General features: G+C 45.7%; 6 protein-coding genes across 6 annotated transcripts; 3 read left to right on the forward strand and 3 right to left on the reverse strand.

The window, feature by feature from the left end:
- The first annotated feature begins 390 nt into the window (after positions 1-390).
- On the forward strand, positions 391-2,522 carry PICMEDRAFT_16162 (hypothetical protein). The gene has a single exon (XM_019161111.1). It carries the CDS (start codon positions 642-644, stop codon positions 2,154-2,156), a length of 1,515 nt encoding a protein of 504 aa, XP_019017362.1. The 5' UTR covers positions 391-641; the 3' UTR covers positions 2,157-2,522.
- PICMEDRAFT_16165 (hypothetical protein) lies at positions 2,423-7,334 on the reverse strand. The gene has a single exon (XM_019161112.1). It carries the CDS (start codon positions 7,123-7,125, stop codon positions 2,473-2,475), a length of 4,653 nt encoding a protein of 1,550 aa, XP_019017363.1. The 5' UTR covers positions 7,126-7,334; the 3' UTR covers positions 2,423-2,472.
- Positions 7,335-7,626: 292 nt separating this feature from the next.
- Positions 7,627-11,674, forward strand: PICMEDRAFT_72334 (hypothetical protein; the record flags this gene model as incomplete). The annotated part of the gene is made up of 2 exons (XM_019164161.1): positions 7,627-7,964; positions 8,353-11,674. The coding sequence occupies 2 exons, from the start codon at positions 7,627-7,629 to the stop codon at positions 11,672-11,674; spliced, it is 3,660 nt and encodes a 1,219-aa protein (XP_019017364.1).
- A 685-nt stretch (positions 11,675-12,359) lies between these two features.
- Positions 12,360-14,543, forward strand: PICMEDRAFT_72335 (hypothetical protein; the record flags this gene model as incomplete). Its single annotated transcript, XM_019164162.1, has 1 exon — positions 12,360-14,543. One exon carries the CDS (start codon positions 12,360-12,362, stop codon positions 14,541-14,543), a length of 2,184 nt encoding a protein of 727 aa, XP_019017365.1.
- A 372-nt stretch (positions 14,544-14,915) lies between these two features.
- PICMEDRAFT_16168 (hypothetical protein) lies at positions 14,916-17,003 on the reverse strand. Its single transcript, XM_019161113.1, has one exon. It carries the CDS (start codon positions 16,977-16,979, stop codon positions 15,042-15,044), a length of 1,938 nt encoding a protein of 645 aa, XP_019017366.1. The 5' UTR covers positions 16,980-17,003; the 3' UTR covers positions 14,916-15,041.
- On the reverse strand, positions 16,773-18,644 carry PICMEDRAFT_16169 (hypothetical protein). Its single transcript, XM_019161114.1, has one exon. The coding sequence runs from the start codon at positions 18,608-18,610 to the stop codon at positions 17,126-17,128; it is 1,485 nt and encodes a 494-aa protein (XP_019017367.1). The 5' UTR covers positions 18,611-18,644; the 3' UTR covers positions 16,773-17,125.
- Positions 18,645-18,689: the final 45 nt, after the last annotated feature.

Genomic DNA, 18,689 nt, shown 5'->3' on the forward strand with positions numbered 1-18,689 from the left:
CGGGAAGAAAAGGTGGGTCGCACCGAGGCCAAACAGAGCGGATGAAAATTGTGTCAAAAAAAAAATAGCAGGGTGGACGGCAGCCAGAGTCATGTGGCGCGGCAGCGGGGCTGCAATGGGGCAACACACGCCTGTGGCGCAGCAGGCGGCGCTTTGGTCACGTGAGTGTCACGTGTATTATGGTGCACGGGTGGTGCACAGGTGTATTTTTCACAAAAATGTCACGTGCTTTATGGTGCACGGGTGTCCCATTTGTGTCAGAAGATCACGTGGTTTGCTTTTTCGCTGGTGTACGGGTTCGCGGAGGCTGGATCGGAATTTTTCAGGAATTTTTTTTTTCTCTTCTTTTCCGGCTCTGCAGATTTTCAACAACAGCCGCCACAGAGGGAGCGAGGAGGCAGGGAGACGGGCAGGAGCCGAACAGGACGGAGCAGAGCACCTGTCTGCGCTGTTTGGGTGGGGAGTGTGGAGGTGTGCAGGCGGGTTTTGAAGGTGCAGACAGCACTTGCGTACTCCTGCGACCTGACCGCCGTCCTGTGATTACAAAGGAGTCCCGACCGAGCTCTTCAAGCGTTCCTCCGCCCCGCATCTGCGCATCTCCGTTGTTGTTGTTGTTGTTGCCGAAGACACGTACACGCAGGATGATCTCGCTACCTGCCGTGATCAGACAACTCTTGTCCGCCTTTCAGGCGTCCCGGGCCAGCAGAAACCAATTGCCGGCGCTGGAAACGTCGTTCAACCCGGTCCCCAACATCAGAAACTTGCCGAAAAACGTGCAGAACGCCGGCTGGGCCACGATCCTGCACTTCTCGCTCATCTTGACGGTGTTCACGTTCTCCATCTCCATCATGCAGGTGCCGCTGCTGGCAAAGCTGGTCGTCGTGCTGGTGCTTGTCTACATCAACTTTGCCCCGGTGTTCTCGCAGTTCTTCACCAACGGCCTCCCGATCTTGGCGTGGGTTTTCCTCTTTTTCAACTCCAAGTTCATCCCGCTCTCGATGAAGAGACCCATCTCCGTGAAGGTCTTGCCCATCTTGGAAACCGTCTTCTTTGGCGACAACTTGTCCGAGATTTTGGCGTCCAAAACAAACACGTTTTTCGACGTGTTCTCGTGGCTCCCCTACGGCCTGATCCACTTCGCCTTGCCCTTTGTTGTGGCCTTCTTGATCTTCGTCTTTGCGCCCCCACAGACCTTGCCTCAGTTCTGCTGGTCCTTTGGCTTCATGAACTTGTCCGGCGTCTTTGTGCAGAACATCGTCTTCTCCTGCGCCCCTCCCTGGTACAAGGTTCTCCACGGGCTTGAAAAGGCAAACTACTCCATGAAGGGCTCGCCTGGAGGATTGGGCCGAATCGACCTCTTGCTCGGCTTTGACATGTACACCTCGGGTTTCACAAACTCCCCGCTCATCTTCGGAGCCATGCCTTCCTTGCATTCGGGCTGCTCGACCATGGACGCCCTTTGGTTGACTTACCTACTACCAAAGGGAGCCCCAATCTGGATCTCCTACGTCATCTGGTTATGGTTCTCAACCATGTACTTGACCCACCACTACTTCATCGATGTCGTCGCAGGTTCCTGCTTGGCTGTTTTCTTTTTCTCCTGTGTTAAATGGAGAGGAAAGTTGCCGATCAACGACCGCTTCTGCAGATGGGACTACGACTCCCTCTCTTTCCACAACATCTGGAACGAGGATCCTCTAAAGCCTTCCGACTTCTTTGCAGATGTAGATGGCCTCAACGATCCAATGTCCTCTCCATCACCTTACGACTTGGAAAACCAAATCCCTTTGAACGACCTTTCCTCCTCCTCAATTTCGAACAATGTTATAAACAACATCACGTTTGAAGGTGGTACCAGCAAGGCTAACCTTGCCAACCCTAAACCAAATGGCATCAACAATTCAAAGAACAAGAAAAGCGATGTGGAGACAGATCCAAACCTGGATTCGGAGAAAAGAGATCTTTTCTATTCAGATGATGAGATAGCAGAAGCCTACGATATAGAAAAATCTGTCAACACGACAACGAAAACAGTCCCTAAAAGATTTAAAGAATCATTTGAGGTTACTTTATCAACAAACTCACAGCATAATCGTGACTCGGAAGACGTCAATCGTCAGATACAAGGCAGCACCTCCTCTTCTGGCACGAAATAATATTTTTGATGGCTGCCTGATTTTTACCCTTTTCTCGTTCACTAGATCATTCTTTCTTCCTGCATATCTTTACTACGTTATTCCCGATTTTGAAAAACAAACAATAACAATAATCAGTCCTAGAAACAGAAAAATCTTCCACTTCTCTTTTCTTTTTCTTTTTAATTCTATCTCAAAACCCCTAATGTTTAACTTACCCCTGTTCCTATTTCATAATTCTATTCCGAATCGTATATACATTCTTTTTTCTTTATAAATTCACAATGCACCTCTTACGAATGTCTCTCTTTATATATATACACACCCATAAATATGATTATATCTGAACTTGAACATCATCATATCTATTCCCAACTTTGGACTTCCCTCTTCCGCCTCGTCCTCCGTTCTTAACTCCACCTCTTCCTCTGCCTCCTCTATTGCCTCGGTTTCCTCGGTTTCCTCGGGAACTGTTACCATTATTGTTGCTGTTCGAATCTCTGCGCCCACCTCCAATCCTTGTATTGGTGTCTTCGGGGTGCTTGAGTGCTCTTTGGACTCTTTCGCTTTCTTCCTTCCACCATTTGGCAAATTCTTCTTCCTCTCTTATTTCTTCTAAGGACTTTGTTTTTGCAATATTTAGAGCAGCCGATGAATTCATAGAAGAAGAAGCGGACATACCTCCATTGAACCCGTCATAATGACCAGGATCATTTAAAAGCGTGGTGCTCGAATTGGAACCGATAACAGGAAAGACACTATCGTTAGCTACTTTTCCGTTGACTTTAACACTTCTCAACTCTTCTAATGATGGGAAATGAACGGTGTTCATTTTGTTGGATGCAAGTAAAGTAGCAGTATTCAGCTCTGCATGGACAATGCCAGAAGGAAGTTCAACTGCGACTGGGTCGTCACTACTTGCTACAACTCTTGGTGCATTCATTCCCCATACGCTCGAACTAGCCCAAGGAGCTTTACCACTCTTGGGGTCTTTCTCACCCTTGTTCCCATCAACCTTGGCAGCTTTTTCAGATTCTTCCCGTTCCCTTAGTTTGCGTTCTTTTTGTGAAATACGCAATGGTGCCGTTATCTTACTCTTTGGTCTCGTATCCAGCTTTGTGTTTGACTTTGATTTAGTTAAGATTTCATCAAGAGTGGTTGTTGAGCTTCCAACGCTGTTAATACCCATATCTGAGCCTGCACTCCCTGATTTATCTGCACTTGACGTCCCTGGTTTTAGGATTTTCCAAGGTTCATTTACGCTTTTGCTGGTAAGAATGTTTCCGCTACTCTCCCTTCTCATTGTATTAACATCAAACGGAGGTCTAGTCAAAGAACTTGAATAGGACCTACCACTGTTGGTCAGTGTTGGTATGGACGATGACTTTCTTCGGGTTTTTTGAACCACTATAAACCCCTCTGACGAATCGTTGAAGTCATCAGAAATGGCGCTCTCGTTGGACGAAGATCTTGAGGCTAAACCTGTGGCAATGTGAGGTAAGCTTCCCTCCTGTTTAAAGTCTGCTGCATCTACTGGAGAACTCAAAAAAGTTGAACTAGATCTGAGATTTTTGAAAATAGGTGTCTGAGATTTTCTTCTATTCATTGGAGTACGCAGTATTATCTGGTCTTCTGATATACCATGCTCATCCCAAAGGTATGGATGTAAATAATATTCATTGAACTGTTCGGTGTTTCGGATAAATGAAGCAGTATTGTGATACTCATTTTCATTAACAATCGAAAGTTTTTTCCTCCTCAAGCTCTGTTTTGAGCGTGAAGGACTTTTAGGCTTGAGCTTCTTCCTGTCTGGAATATAGATCTCCACTAATTCATGGATCTTGGCTTCAAGGGCACATGCACAGTCCTCTCCAATTACGTTTGCGTTTAGACGTTGGTCTTTATAGCACAATGTGAGATTGCTAAATATAAACCAACCACAGTTTGCAAACAATTGTTTGGACCCCGAGATAAACGCATGTTGCAAAAATATATCGTAATTATCAAAATTCATGCAGTCCTTAATAGCGAGTTCGCAGAGCTCTCGCAAGTTAGGTAATAATAACTCATTCGAGAAATACAATACCTCTAGCACTATATTGACAAAATCATCGGATGATTGCAATCCAGTTTCCTTCACCTCTTCTTTAGGAAGAAGTCTATTGGATTTTTTCTTGTTTGTGCATCTCTGAGATATGTTCTCCGAACAGCACGTGGCAAGTTCCTTTATGGTATTGTAAAATATCTCATCACTAGAATCACCACGAAGGTATTTCATTACCAAGCTCCAGGTGTATTTAGATACATGAGAAAAGTCGAGAACGTTCGACTGAGACCAGAATTCAGTGAAAAATTGCTTGAAATAATCACATCGGCATGACAATAAGTATCTGTTTGTGGTAACATCTCCATCTAATAATTTCACAGTAATGTCACCAGTACTATCATCAGTGAATGTCGCACGAATGGCCTTCACCAGATTTACAGTAGGGAATGAATAAAGTAATCTGTCCCATCCAGTCTTCAAAGATGCTGATGCATGGTCGCTGTTATTCCATATATCATATGCAACATCAGTATAAAGCATATGAAGAAATAGAGCGACATTTCTAACGTCCATATCTCCAATTATTGTGGCGCTAGACTCACCAAAGTCAAACTTTAGATCTTTTCGTTCAAGGGAGTAAGTTGAATGTTTGAATCCCAATCGATTGAACAAGAATTTCTTGTGCACAAACAGGTTCAGTTGTGTGTCACCCGCTGGATTTTTCACCGCAACCTCGTAATCATAGAAGTTGCTAAACTTAGTCGCAACATGAGGCATGGATTCATCAATAAAATCATGTATCCCCATACTTATATCAACAGAAGCTTTTGAGTCTAGAAAAGGGACATGTGAAATTTTCCTGTGCTTATAGGTCAGCGGATTGATATGCTTCTCGAATTTAATTCCAAGCTTGATATCTTCAATCTGTTTATCTGAAAAATCGTGGTCATAGTCTCCATAAGTATCCGTATCTCCATATTCACAGCTCGAGAAGAAATCGACATCACACCCTGCAGATTGCTTAGGCACATCGCTTTCATTGAATCCTAGATGTCCTTGTAAAGGTGACAACTTTGCAAAATCAACAATTATTTTCGAAGGCAAAATTTCATGTTTGAGCATCTTGTCCTCTTGACGAAGTAATATCGTCTTGAATTGATTATCATCGGTACTAAAACTTCCTATAATTGGAAAACCGTATCCAACAGCAACATTCTTGATTTTTGACACATCATTGATTCGGACCCATTTAGTTTTGGTACGCTTGAATGCTTCTCCGCTTTGGGTGCACAATACAGCACCTATTCCCGTCGTATTGTTAGTTTCCAATGCCCCTACAGAAACATCCGTAGCTCTCATTTCTGTTCTAGCAGGGTTCCATATCAACGTGAACTTGACAGATTCTTTGAAGGAGTCTTTCGAGGACGAGTACCTTGGGAATGTAAACACATAAACCTCCCCTGAATTCAAAAGTGTTAGAACAGAATAGGTTGAGTGCAAATTTCCAGCCGAGTTGTTTACGGCTTTTTCTCCACTAAAATGATCTGGCGACAAAGGGGCCAACATTTTGACAATCTTTCTCGGCATACTCAAAACTCTTGGTTTGAACTTATTCCAAGAATCCTTCAGGTCTTTGTTGAAGGGTAAAGAAATTTTCACGTGTAGTCCAGCAACGTAAACATGTATTAAGCTGGACTGGGTGATTACCAAAGTTGCCAGATCAAGCGCTACGACTTGGTGTATAGGATCGTCTTCGTATTTCCAAGGTGAATGGGCTGATGAAGCGACAGCAGATAATGCAGTCGATAAAAAGCCCTGATTTTTTTCAGCTGGCTTATTAGAAGTCTGTATCGAGTTTGTCAGTGGGCCAAATTGTCCAAGGTTCAAACCGTGTATATGGAGGGACAGCTTGGAGTAGACCACGGTATGATTATTTGAAGCAGCAACTCCTCTGAAGCTGAAAGCTGCATCTGCAGCACTCGAATCTAGGTTTGCAAATGAGCCCAAAGCGCCCAATGCACTAAAGTTGTTACCACTGGGCAAAGTGCCAGATGTCGGTGGAGATATAGAAGAGGATCTGTTCTTCACTGAGATGGAGATAGGTATCAAGGAGTGTAAATCTTGAGAGTAATGGTAATTGCTGGAAGAGCTTGATGCTGGGTACAAGTTCAGCCTCTTGACATTATTGCCGAAGGCAAATACTCTGTTAAGGGAGGTCAAGACAACAGTATGACCGGAAGTCAAGGCGACATCTGTAACCTTTTCTCCATTTTCGTATAGGTTGTCAAAAAACTTTATCCTGCAAAATGAGGAGTTGAATAAAGTCGGCTGAGGGTTTGAAATGTATAAGTAGCCTGCTGTTGTAATCAAAGCCGAGTGAGTAGAAGAAGACATGAACTTGGAGACTATGGAGGGTAGCAACGGATTTGGAGAGGGTGGCGGGAATAAGTTGTCGGTAAGACTGATCTCTGAGAACTCGCCGCTAGGAAGAGATAGTATAAGGGAAGACGATAATGATGAGTGGCTTGCAGCGGACGACGGGTCCATGCGTGGTCTCGACTTGTAATTACCCTCTGGGTCTATGGAGTACACCAAGCTACTGGAAGCGTCGAAGGTGGTTTTGAAGGTCTGCAGCAGATCCAGCGGGGTGAGGTTGTTCTTATCCTTGTGCTTAAGCAATTTCCCCAGCACCGGAGTGCTGAAGTTCAAGATGGTTTTCACAAAAGCGAAGTTAAACGAGTCGATGGCAAAGTGAAGCACATTCCAATGGTTCTCTACGTCTTCGGCAAGCAAGCAGTGGTGGTTGTTGGTCTTCGTGATCAACTTCAGCACCTTGACCAGGCTCGGCACGTCGTTCGAGATGGCCAGAAAGTGTAGCAACGACCGGCCCAATATGTCCCGTTTCTGCAAGTCGTCGAGCGAAAACGTGAGTTCATCGCCCATATGACCAGGATCCGAATCCTGGCTGACTGGTGAAGTATCCCCCTTTTTCAGCGTTGTCTGGTTATAGGAAGTGAATTTAAAACATGATTCAGGCTTCTCTTTTCCTGTGAATTCTAAATGTGCAAAAATGGCTGAGCAAAAGCGGTTCTAGGTAGAGGGCAGGGGGCGGCGAGTCTGTGCTAGTGGCAGGTGTGATCGGGGGACAAATCGTGCTAGACAGTGGTTCGAACGGTGCTTCTATGCAGGCGGAATCGGCTGCCAGAGCTCTCCAGTAGGTCTTTGAGGGCCAATTTCCACAGAGGGCACATGCCCGAGGCCACGGAGGAACGCCGGGGGTGCCCACTGGTCGCGAAGCTGAGTTTTTCACGGCCTCAGAGACGAGACGAGACAAGACTGCAGGCTTCGAGAGGTGGTGAAGATGCAGTAGAGAAGCAGAGAAGAGACGGCAGCAGTAGGGGCGAACGGAAGCAGAGACAGCGAGAGAAAGAGCCAGTATAGGTGATGTCGTTTTTCATAGACAACAACAGCGTGTCCCCGCAGGGCGTGTCGCAGCAGAGGCTCGAGCTCGCCGAGTTCCAATACGACGGGCTGAACGGCCTTCTGGCGACAATCCGCAAGACATGCTGCCAGAAGTGCATCCCGTTGGACTACGGGGAGGGCGACCTCACGAAGGGCGAGGCCGAGTGCACGAGCCGGTGTGTGGCGAAGTTCATGCAGGGCCACAAGGTTATCGGGAACTTTGTCGAGACGGGCCAGCGGCTCTCCGACAAAGACATGAAGCACTACGAACAGATCAAGAAGGACTATCTCAGTAGTCCGCCGGACGCCCCAGCCGGCAGGTGAGGCCGCCGGGCCGCCGCTCGGAACTTGTACATAGTATAGCACAGCATGTATAGCCCGCCGTGTCCAGACGGATGTATAGACACTGTATAGCCCGGGTCCCTCGACACAGCAATGGCCGTTGTCTGGGAAAATGAACGCGTTGGTGGATCCTCCACACACTATTTTCAAAAATTGATCGGTATCTTCAAACAGGACTGTTTGAATGGTCGGGTTTTCTCTTTTTTTTGCCCTTCCTCTCCTCTCTGGCTCTCTGGTGCCTCTTCTTTACTTTCTACTGTATCCTGTCTCTAGTGTCTACTACACGGTCCCTCTCAGTCCCCAGCTTTCACAGCATAGACCAGACCTGTCTGCAGACAACATGCCGTCCAGCACCGACACGACCAGCACCGAGGCTGTTCCCGGGACGACGAGCAACAGCAATGGCACCGCCACCGCCATCGACCCGACCGAAACACATGAGCAACGTTTGAAGCGATTTCTGCTCTCCACGGATCCGCAGACAGAGTACAAGAAGCACAATTCTCAGGACGCCGCCAAACGGTTCCAGTACCTCCTTTCGTTGTCGCCCCTGTTTCGGTTCTTCATCGACACCCGGGCGACAAACGACAAGGCCCTTCACCGCATGGTCCGGCAGATCGACCAGAAACACGCCACGGGAAAGCTGGGCAACGTCTCTTCTGCCGGACCAAACATCTCCTCTACCACCAACCGTAGGAAGCGGAAGTCGGAGAAGGAGGAAGACGCAGAACTTATCAACAACGAAGAAGACGAGATGGATGAGTCGGCGACTGGCTTTCTCTCCGAAAGCCCGAACTACGTCGACGGCACGTTGCGTGACTACCAGATCCAGGGTTTGAATTGGTTGATCTCGTTGTACGACAACAGGTTGTCTGGTATCTTGGCCGACGAAATGGGCTTGGGCAAGACCTTGCAGACAATCTCGTTCCTCGGGTACTTGCGCTACTACAAGAAGATTGACGGACCGTTTTTGGTTATTGTACCCAAATCCACCTTGGACAACTGGCGGAGAGAGTTCGCCAAATGGACTAAAGACGTCAACGTGGTCGTTCTACAGGGAGATAAAGAGAAGCGTGCAGACATTATCAATAACGTTCTCCTCCAGGCAAAGTTTGACATCTGCATCACAAGTTTTGAGATGGTCATCCGTGAGAAGGCCAAGTTATCCAAGTTCCGCTGGCAATACATGGTAATTGACGAAGCTCATCGAATCAAAAACGAGCAGTCCTCCCTCTCGCAAATCATCAGACTTTTCTACTCTAAAAATAGGTTGCTTATTACGGGAACTCCCTTGCAGAATAATTTGCACGAGCTTTGGGCGTTGCTCAACTTCTTGCTTCCTGATGTTTTCGGTGACAATGAGATCTTCAACGAGTGGTTTGAGAAAACAGAGAGCAAAAATGATGAAAACGGGGAAGAACAAGAAGACGAAGAAGGAAACGGAAAAGCAGATACGGATGGCGTAAAAGGAGGCGGGGATAAAGAAGCAGTTAATAAGCTTCGTAAAATCCTATCGCCTTTCCTTTTACGTCGTGTAAAAGCCGACGTTGAAAAGAGTTTGTTGCCCAAGCAGGAAATCAACGTCTATGTCGGAATGACTGCGATGCAAATCAAGTGGTACAGAAACCTTTTACAGAAGGATATCGAGGCAGTCAATGGGCAAGTGGGCAAACGTGAAGGGAAAACGAGACTTTTGAACATTGTGATGCAACTCAGAAAGTGTTGCAACCATCCGTATCTTTTCGAAGGTGCAGAACCTGGTCCGCCCTATACCAATGGTGAGCACTTGGTCCTCAACGCCGGTAAGATGGTTGTCCTAGATAAACTATTGAGAAAAATGAAGGAAGAAGGCTCAAGAGTTTTAATTTTCTCGCAGATGAGTAGATTACTAGATATTCTGGAAGACTACTGTTACTTGCGTGATTATCAATATTGCAGAATCGATGGTTCTACAGACCATGAAGACAGAGTTAGTGCAATAGATGATTACAACGCTCCAGATAGTGATAAATTCATATTCCTATTGACCACGCGTGCCGGTGGTTTGGGTATCAATTTGACAACTGCTGATGTTGTTGTTTTGTTCGACTCAGATTGGAATCCGCAGGCAGATTTGCAAGCAATGGACAGAGCACATCGTATAGGGCAAAAGAAACAAGTGAAGGTATTTAGATTCGTTACCGAGAATGCAATCGAGGAGAAAGTGCTTGAAAGAGCAGCGCAGAAACTCCGTTTGGATCAATTGGTGATCCAGCAGGGACGCAGCCGGTACAGTGACGAGAGAAAAGACAGCTCCAATAACAAGGACGACTTGCTTAACATGATTCAGCACGGTGCTCAGAAAGTACTAGATAATGACGAAGGCTCCATGGGGTTGAATGATGATATCGACGCCATCCTATCTCGTGGTGAAGAAAAGACCAAGGAGCTGAACGCCAAGTTTGAGAAGCTTGGGCTTGATGATTTGCAGAACTTCAATGGAGAACAGCCGTCGGCTTACGAGTGGAATGGTGAGAACTTCGCTGAAAAGAAATCGAAAGGTGTGGGTATCTTCCTTAACCCTTCGAAACGTGTCAGGAAGGAGCATCAGTATAGTGTAGATGGTTATTACAAGGACGTTATGAGCCAGATGAAAGCACCCAGCACGAAGCCTAGTGTACCAAGGCCTCCGAAACAGTTCCAATTGATGGATTTTCAATTCTTCGATCTCAAACTAAACGACTACTTTGAGAAAGAGATGCTAGCGTATAGGAAGCGGGTGAACTACAGAGTCGGTGAAGAGGACCTTGATTTTGAAAACAAAAAGTACGAAGGGTATGATCCCGAGGAGTTCAAGAAGTTGAATAAAAAGGAACAGAAAAGCGTGATCAAGGATATTGTCAGTAGCGAGCAGGCAAAGATCAACGAGAGCGAGCCATTCACCGAGGAGGACATGCAGGAGAAGCGGAGGTTGATTGAAGAAGGGTTCGGAGATTGGAACAAGAGAGAGTTTATGCAGTTCATCCACGGCTGCGCCAAGTACGGCTCAAGAAACTACAAGGAGATCAGCAACGACGTGAAGGGCAAGGACGAGGACGACGTGCGTCGGTATGGAGAGGTGTTTTGGAGACGGCACAAGGAGATCGAGGGCTGGGAGAGATACCTGAAGGAGATCGAGATCGGCGAGCGCAAGCTGGAGAAGAGCAAGATGCAGAGCGAGATCTTGAGAGGCAAGATCAAGGAGGTCAAGTACCCGATCGAGGAGCTCACGATCCAGTACCCGCCCAACAACTCCAAGCGCATGTACTCCCTTGTCGAGGATCGGTACCTGTTGATCAAGGCCGACGAGTACGGGCTCACGAACCAGCACTTGTACGACCTCATCAAGCAGGACATCATGAGCGAGGAACTCTTCCGCTACTGCTTCTACTTCAAGTCACGCACCACCAACGAGATTGCCCGCAGAATCGCCACCTTGCTTCTTGCTGTTTCCCGGGAGGTCGAGGGCCCGGACGCGTTCAAGCGCAAGAGGAAGCCCGGCGCCCGCCTCGACAGTGCTGCCGACAGCGCCATCTCGAGCCGCCAGCAGAGCGCCGACGTTGACGCTGACGTCGACGTCGACGACACCGGCACGCCCTTCGAGTCCAACGGCCACGCTGCCGACGACCACGCCAAGCGGCGCAAGATCGAGGAGCTCAGCACCGTCTGACCGCTTCAACGCCTCACCGCCTCCCCCCTGTGTATCGTATAGACACATCCGCAATGTACTTTTAGCCATTCCGTCTTCCTTCCCCGTCCAATAGCAGGCCCGACTCCTCTTCATCACCTGTTACCCGGCCTCTAACACTCCCGCGCGCAACCGCTTTGGGCCGATCGGCTCACCCTGCCTTTTTTCGCGGCTTACGCTGCTTACTTTGCGGTGATGCAATTTGCTGGCGAGAAGTGAGGGGAATTTCCCCTCTGCTTACAATTGCAGATTTTCTACGTCTGGATTTGCTGTTAGAGTGCCTCTGCGGTGTGCGCTCAGCAGCGGGCACCCCTTCTGAAGCTATTCTTTAAAGGCAGTGTTCAGGAAACAGAGCAGAGCCATCTGGGAATTGCAGCTTAGATTGTGCGGGACGTACGTCACTGATATTTGCTGGTAAGGACTCTTGAAAGTTGTTCACATTGGTCGTCAACTACAGATACTTGCGAATCGAACGTGTATTGGACACAAGAACAGAGTAGCACTCGAAGAAGAATCGCAGACAGCCAACGGCCACGATTTCAAACAAGAAACACACACACACACGTATACACGCCACACACACACCTCTATATATATCCAGTGCTGAAAGTAACGAACAGATACAGCAAGTGAAGCATAGCTTATAAGCACAATAACGACCCTCAAGATGTTAAGATCATTCAACAAGTTGGCAATCTCGAAGTCGATTGCCAAGCAGGCAACGAGAAGTTTCGCCAAGTCCTCGATCGCCAAGCAAGATGTCGAGCTCAAGATTGACGGAATCCCCGTGTCCATCGAAAAGGGCTCGTCGATCATCCAGGCTGCCGAGAAGGCGGGTGTTTACATCCCAAGATACTGTTACCACGACAGATTGAACGTCGCCGGTAACTGCAGAATGTGTCTTGTGGAGATCGAGAAGTCGCCAAAGATGGCTGCCGCATGCTCGATGCCTGCGGGTAACGGCATGTCTGTCCTCACCCAGTCCGATAAGGTCAAGAAGGTGAGAGAGGGTATAACGGAATTCTTGCTCTCCAACCACCCGTTGGACTGTCCTATTTGTGACCAGGGTGGTGAGTGTGACTTGCAAGAACAGACCCTGAAGTACGGTGCTGACCGTGGTAGATTCCACGAGGTGTCTGGTAAGAGAGCTGTCGAAAACAAGGCCGTCGGGCCTTTGGTGAAAACCTCCATGAACAGATGTATCCACTGTACCAGATGTGTCAGATTTTTGAACGACGTTGCCGGTGCCCCAGAGTTCGGTACCGCCGGTAGAGGTAACGATCTGCAGATCGGCACCTATGTCGAGAGAAACATCAACTCTGAGTTGTCCGGTAACATCATCGACCTCTGCCCGGTCGGTGCCTTGACCTCCAAGCCATATGCCTTCAAGGCCAGACCATGGGAGTTGAAGAGAACTGAGTCCATCGACGTCATGGATGCATTGGGCTCCGCTATCAGAGTTGACGCTAGAGGCATGGAAGTCATGAGAATCTTGCCTAGACTGAACGAAGAAGTCAACCAGGAGTGGATAAGTGATAGATCCAGATACGCATGTGACGCTTTGAAGGTCCAGAGATTGACCAAGCCTTTGATCAAACAGGGTAACAAGTTCATCGACGCCACCTGGGATGGCGCCCTCTCCTTGGTTGCCGACTCGATCAAGAAAATCAACCCTGCCAAGAACGAAGTTCAAGCAATCGCAGGTCCTTTGGTAGATGTCGAAGGTATGGTTGCTCTTAAGGACTTGGTCAACAGATTGGACTCTGAAAACTTGACCATCGATGCACCTGTCACCGACTTGCCATCATTTGACATCAGATCCAACTACCTCTTCAACGCCACAATCGAAGGTATCGATGAAGCCGACCAAATCTTGATTGTTGGCTCCAACCCAAGACATGAGGCTGCTGTCTTGAACGCAAGAATCAGAGAAAGATGGTTAGAATCCGATGACGTTGAAATCCATCACGTTGGTGAAAAATTCGAATCGACCTTCAACTTGAACCAATTAGGTGAAACCACAACAGACCTACAAACCGCACTCAAAGGTAAACTGGGAGAAAAACTTGCATCCGCCAAGCACCCATTGATAATTGTCGGTTCTGGTGTTTGGGAAAACGCCGATTCCGCAGCCGTGGAATCTGTCTTAAAGGATTTCGTCAGGGGTAAGGAAAACCTTATCAACCCAGAATGGAACGGTTTGAGTTTCCTACATCGCCAAGCTTCCAGAGCCGGCGCGCTTGATATCGGTTTCTACAATGCAGACCCTGCAGTGAAGGCTGTCGTTCCAAAGGTTATTGTGTTGTTCGGTTCCGATGAAATAGATCCAAAATCCATTCCAAATGACGCCTTTGTCGTTTACGTCGGTCACCACGGTGACCTTGGTGCTTCTCTTGCAGATGTCATCCTTCCAGGTACCGCATACACCGAAAAATCTGCCACATACGTCAACACCGAAGGTAGATCACAAATGACCACTGCTGCAACAGGTCCTGTTGGTTCAGCTAGAGAAGACTGGACTATTTTCAAAGCACTCAGTGAGTACTTGGGCGTCGGTTTACCATACGAAGATGACAGAGCCCTACGTTCAAGAATTGAAACCATTGCTCCACATCTTCTAAGAATTGAATCTGTTGAACCTGTTTCCCCAGCAGTTGCAAAGCTTGGTCTCGAATTTATTCCAAGTGCAAAGCCAACTGGTTCCAAGTTGGAAAACCCAATCAAAAACTTCTATTTCACTGACGTCATCTCCAGAAACTCAAAGACTATGGCACAATGTGTTGGTTCTTTCGGTCCAACTGTTGATAAAGTCAACGATGAAAATGCACATCAATACTTAGGTATGGCTTAAAGAAGGTAAGGAAGAAAAAATAACGATATCATTAATTCCCCTCCATTTTTTTCTCAACTCTTCAATTTGCTCAAGTGGTAGTCTTTCCAAAAGGGGCTATTACCTATTTATTTTATTTTTATTGTATTTTATTTTGTGTTATCTATTTGCGCAAAATCAAATTATATTATTATTCATTTCTGTTTTCATATAAATTTATATCAATGGCATTTATGAATGTTCATTAGAAGGTTTGATACTCATTTTCTGCCTTTCATATCTTCCCCAACACCTCCCCCCCTCCCATTCTCCTTTTGTTTGTTTGTGTTTGTCTATCACATACGTATATATATATTCTACAATTATTTATTTAACTATTTATTATTATATTTGTGTTTATTCAATGTAATTCGAACTTATACATACGAATCCTCCCCTCAAAACAACATCTATCGTTATTGCTGTTAATAATATTACCTCTATAAAATTAATACATAATTCAAATTTATTGGATCTAATTCATTCCAGCTCTTTCAAGACCGCTTGCTTTCCATGTTTTTCTATTTCGTCTAGCAACCATTGGGCCACTTTGTTGGCACCTTTTTTCTTGCTTGCTTCAATGCAGTCGCAAACGTTTTTCCCATTCACTTTCAATGTTGATTTGAACATGGGCAAGATGCTTTGAGAGGCCTGATCTGGCTCACACTTTATTTCGGCAGACACTTTTTGTTCAGATAGTAAATCCATTAGGTTCGCTTTGGCGGATGCATCGGGTGTTAAAATGTCAGCGTGTGGTATGAAATGGGGGATCTGCAGTAGACTAGAGGCACGTGCTTTCTTGATTACTTTTTGCTCGAGCTCGGGTGCCTTCACAACCGATTCTGTTCTTGGAGTCATCATCCTAATCAAATGATATTTCTCAATCAGCTCTTTATTTAGCAAAGCAGCCATTGCAGCACGAGCACTTGCATCTTTGGCATTTCTACCCTCACCTGTTCCCAGAAGCTCACCATCCATTGTGCAATTCACCACACAATGTGTTCCTGTGCTTTGATATGATCTAACCGGTGTGAATATTGGGTGTAATTTGGCAGATCCTATAAGTGCATAAAGGTTCCCCCTTGCCAACTTATCTATAGGCTCGGTAGAAGTGATAGTAATTGGGAATTTTTGTACTGGCTCTTGTTGCTGTGCTACCTTTGTTTCCTTCAATTCTACAGTCGTATCCTCAGCAATTGTAGGAGAAGAAGGCTTACCATTAAAATCGTTCCCAAGTAACTTCGATACTAAACCTGAGCTCAAATGGAGATATTTCAATTGATCGATAGATTCAAATTCATTTAGAATTGGCTCATAGACATCCACAAGCCAGGCCTTAATAAAATCATAGGCATTTCCGTCTCTTCCCTTGTCAATGAATATAGCACCAATGTATGCCTCAAACAAATCAGCTATTCTTTTGTTTGCTCCCACTCTAGAGTCAATATTCAAATCTGTCTTGATGACATGAAATTTCAAGAGTTCTTGTTGTCTTTCAGGAAACTTGTACGCTCTTGAAAGCACTTCAATGGTTTCATTTTTGACTAACGTAGCACGTAAAACTGTCAATTGTCCCTCATCAAAATCATGATATCTCGCTTCAGTTATATCAGAGACAATAGTTTCAAGGACTGCATCGCCTAAATATTCCAAACGTTCATTGTTCCACTGAACCTGATCATATTTGGAAGAGTGCATATCATTATTTGTGGCAGATTTATGAATAAATACCTTCGCCTCAAGTACTGAATCGTATAGAACTGGCAACTCAGGTAAAATTGAATTCTCGTTAAATCTCTTCTCTGTGCTGGTTCCCTTTTCGTGTGCCTTTCTATTCCTCTCTTTCAGTAGCAATTGGACGTCATCTGCGGAATTCAAGATGGTGGTTTCAGAGAAATTGATTATTTGGTCAAAAATTCTGAGCTTGTTAGCTTGATAAAGAGTTTTCAACTGAGCAGCCAGTTGGATCTTGTGAGATTTGGACAACAACAATATCTTAGCAGTAACGCCGCTATCTTGAGAAGAGCCATTGTTGGTGGATTTCACTAAATGTTGTACATATTGAGAAAGCTCATCTGCTGTTGGAGTGATTTCCATGATCTTGGCGAGGTTTTCTTGAACCAATGAGATCGAACGCTCGACAGAGATCAGGTCATGAATCGCAAAATTCTTGGTCAGTTTTACTTCCTTTTGTTCGTCCTTTTCAATCTCCTCTACTTCATCGGCTTTCTCATGTGTCTCCTTCTTTTCTTTCTTCTCCTTTTTCTCTTTTTTCTGCTTCTTGTCTTTCTTCTCCTTCTTATCTTTCTTATCTTTTTTCTCCTTCTTTTCTCTTTTCTCAGTCTTTAGTCTCTTGGATATCCTGCTTTCTGCCTCCTGAGGGCCAGAATCATCCTCCAAACGTGACCGCTTCCCCATGATGTGTACAAGTGGCACTATTACTTTTGCATTGACTATACAGGTTATAAAAACTACACAAATACCAAAGCCAAAGTGTTCTTCTCCTTCTACTTTTCATCAGCTGAAAAAAATTTCCATGTCGTACACAGCCTTGTTTTTCTTACTTAGTGGGGTACTCTATAAGAAGTGGTCTGGGAACCAAAGATGCTGTTCTTGTTGTTGCCTCCGTCGTTGCTCCCGCCTCTGGTACTCTGGAGCACGGTGAACAACCGCTTCGGTTTGCCATCGTTTGCAGCCTGAGAGTTCTGGCCGATAGAAGGTGCGCTTCTGGCAGGGCCTTCGCCAAAGGCGGTGAGAAGCACATCGCCTTTTGTACGGTCAAACCCGTTGTTAGCCTGTGTGTTACTATTTGATTCTTGAAAATCCTTTTCGTCTAGCTCATCGTCTCCGGAGGCATCCAGGTCGTTCACAAGCATCCCCCAATGCTCGGTAGTTATAGGTGGGCCGATGTTGAGTTCGTTCGGATTGTCAAAAGAGATTTTACCAGAAGTGCTGATCTTCATATACGGATAGCTCGGTGGTGGTCCTATCTCTTTCATTTTGTAGTACCACGGAGGGAGACGATTGATTAGTGTACCTTTTTCGTCAACCATACCTAATGCATGTTTCAACTTCGGACTAAGCACCCCGACTTTGAAGTGCGAGATCTTTTCCTTCAAAACCAAATCATCATTGTTTGTACTCTCAGTATACAATTCCCCGAACTTCAACAAAGGTGGCTTTTTTTGATACTTGAAAAATGCGTCATGTAGCTTATTGTAGTCAATGTCTAGTTGTCCAGATTTTGGCTGCACACGTTCACGCATTCGTTGCTTCAGTGTCGATTGCTCGTTTTCAGATTCTTCAACGGTATTTCTCATCTCCAATATTCCTGTATTTCGTATAAACTCTGGTAGCTCAAATGGAGGCCTTTCTATTCCTCTTTTCGAAGAGAGAAAACTTTTTTTCGACTGCCAATGTGAGGGTATCGATACAGAATTAGGTAGTGTCTTCAAGTAGATGTGTAACCGTGGATCTGGAGAGTTGGCATCCATCCACTCAATAAGTTCTGGATACTTGGACTCGCCTTTGAGCACAGCTAAAGGAAGCGAGTACAGTTTCTTAAACTTTCGCTTAGATAGATTATTACTGTCTTCAACAGAAGTTTCAACTTCATTATTTGTATCGCTTTTAACTACTTCTTTTTTCTCGTTTCCTTGCCTCTTTCCTTCATCATCACTATCCTCATCCTCTTCTTCAGCGTCACTTCCAATGAGCAAATGGTTTTCTGTTTTCACCTCATTGTCAGTCCTTTGCTTATCATCCTCCTCTTGCTCCGTATCGGGCAATTTCGAAAGATCGAATTTCTCAAATATATCCTTGTACGCCTCCTCTAGAAACACATTCTTCTCATCTGTATCAGCATCTTCAGCTGATGAAGCTGGAGCAGTTGTGTCCTCAACTCTGACTTGTCCTGGAAGTACTTTGGCAGAACTGATGCTCTTTGTGGCAGAAGTGAGGTCCTGCTGTTTCAGTAGCTTTGCACGCTCTCTCCTGAGTTGATTTTTGGACTTTCTTCTCTCCTGTGTAGTCACGGAGCTTCTCCCCATTTTGTGGATTGTTACTGGGACTATTAAAATCACTTTTTGCCCTTGACAAAGCAATAAAACAGAAAAATCATTGCTTCCC

This window comes from Pichia membranifaciens, assembly GCF_001661235.1.
Source record: "Pichia membranifaciens NRRL Y-2026 unplaced genomic scaffold PICMEscaffold_3, whole genome shotgun sequence".
NCBI lineage: Eukaryota > Fungi > Ascomycota > Pichiomycetes > Pichiales > Pichiaceae > Pichia > Pichia membranifaciens.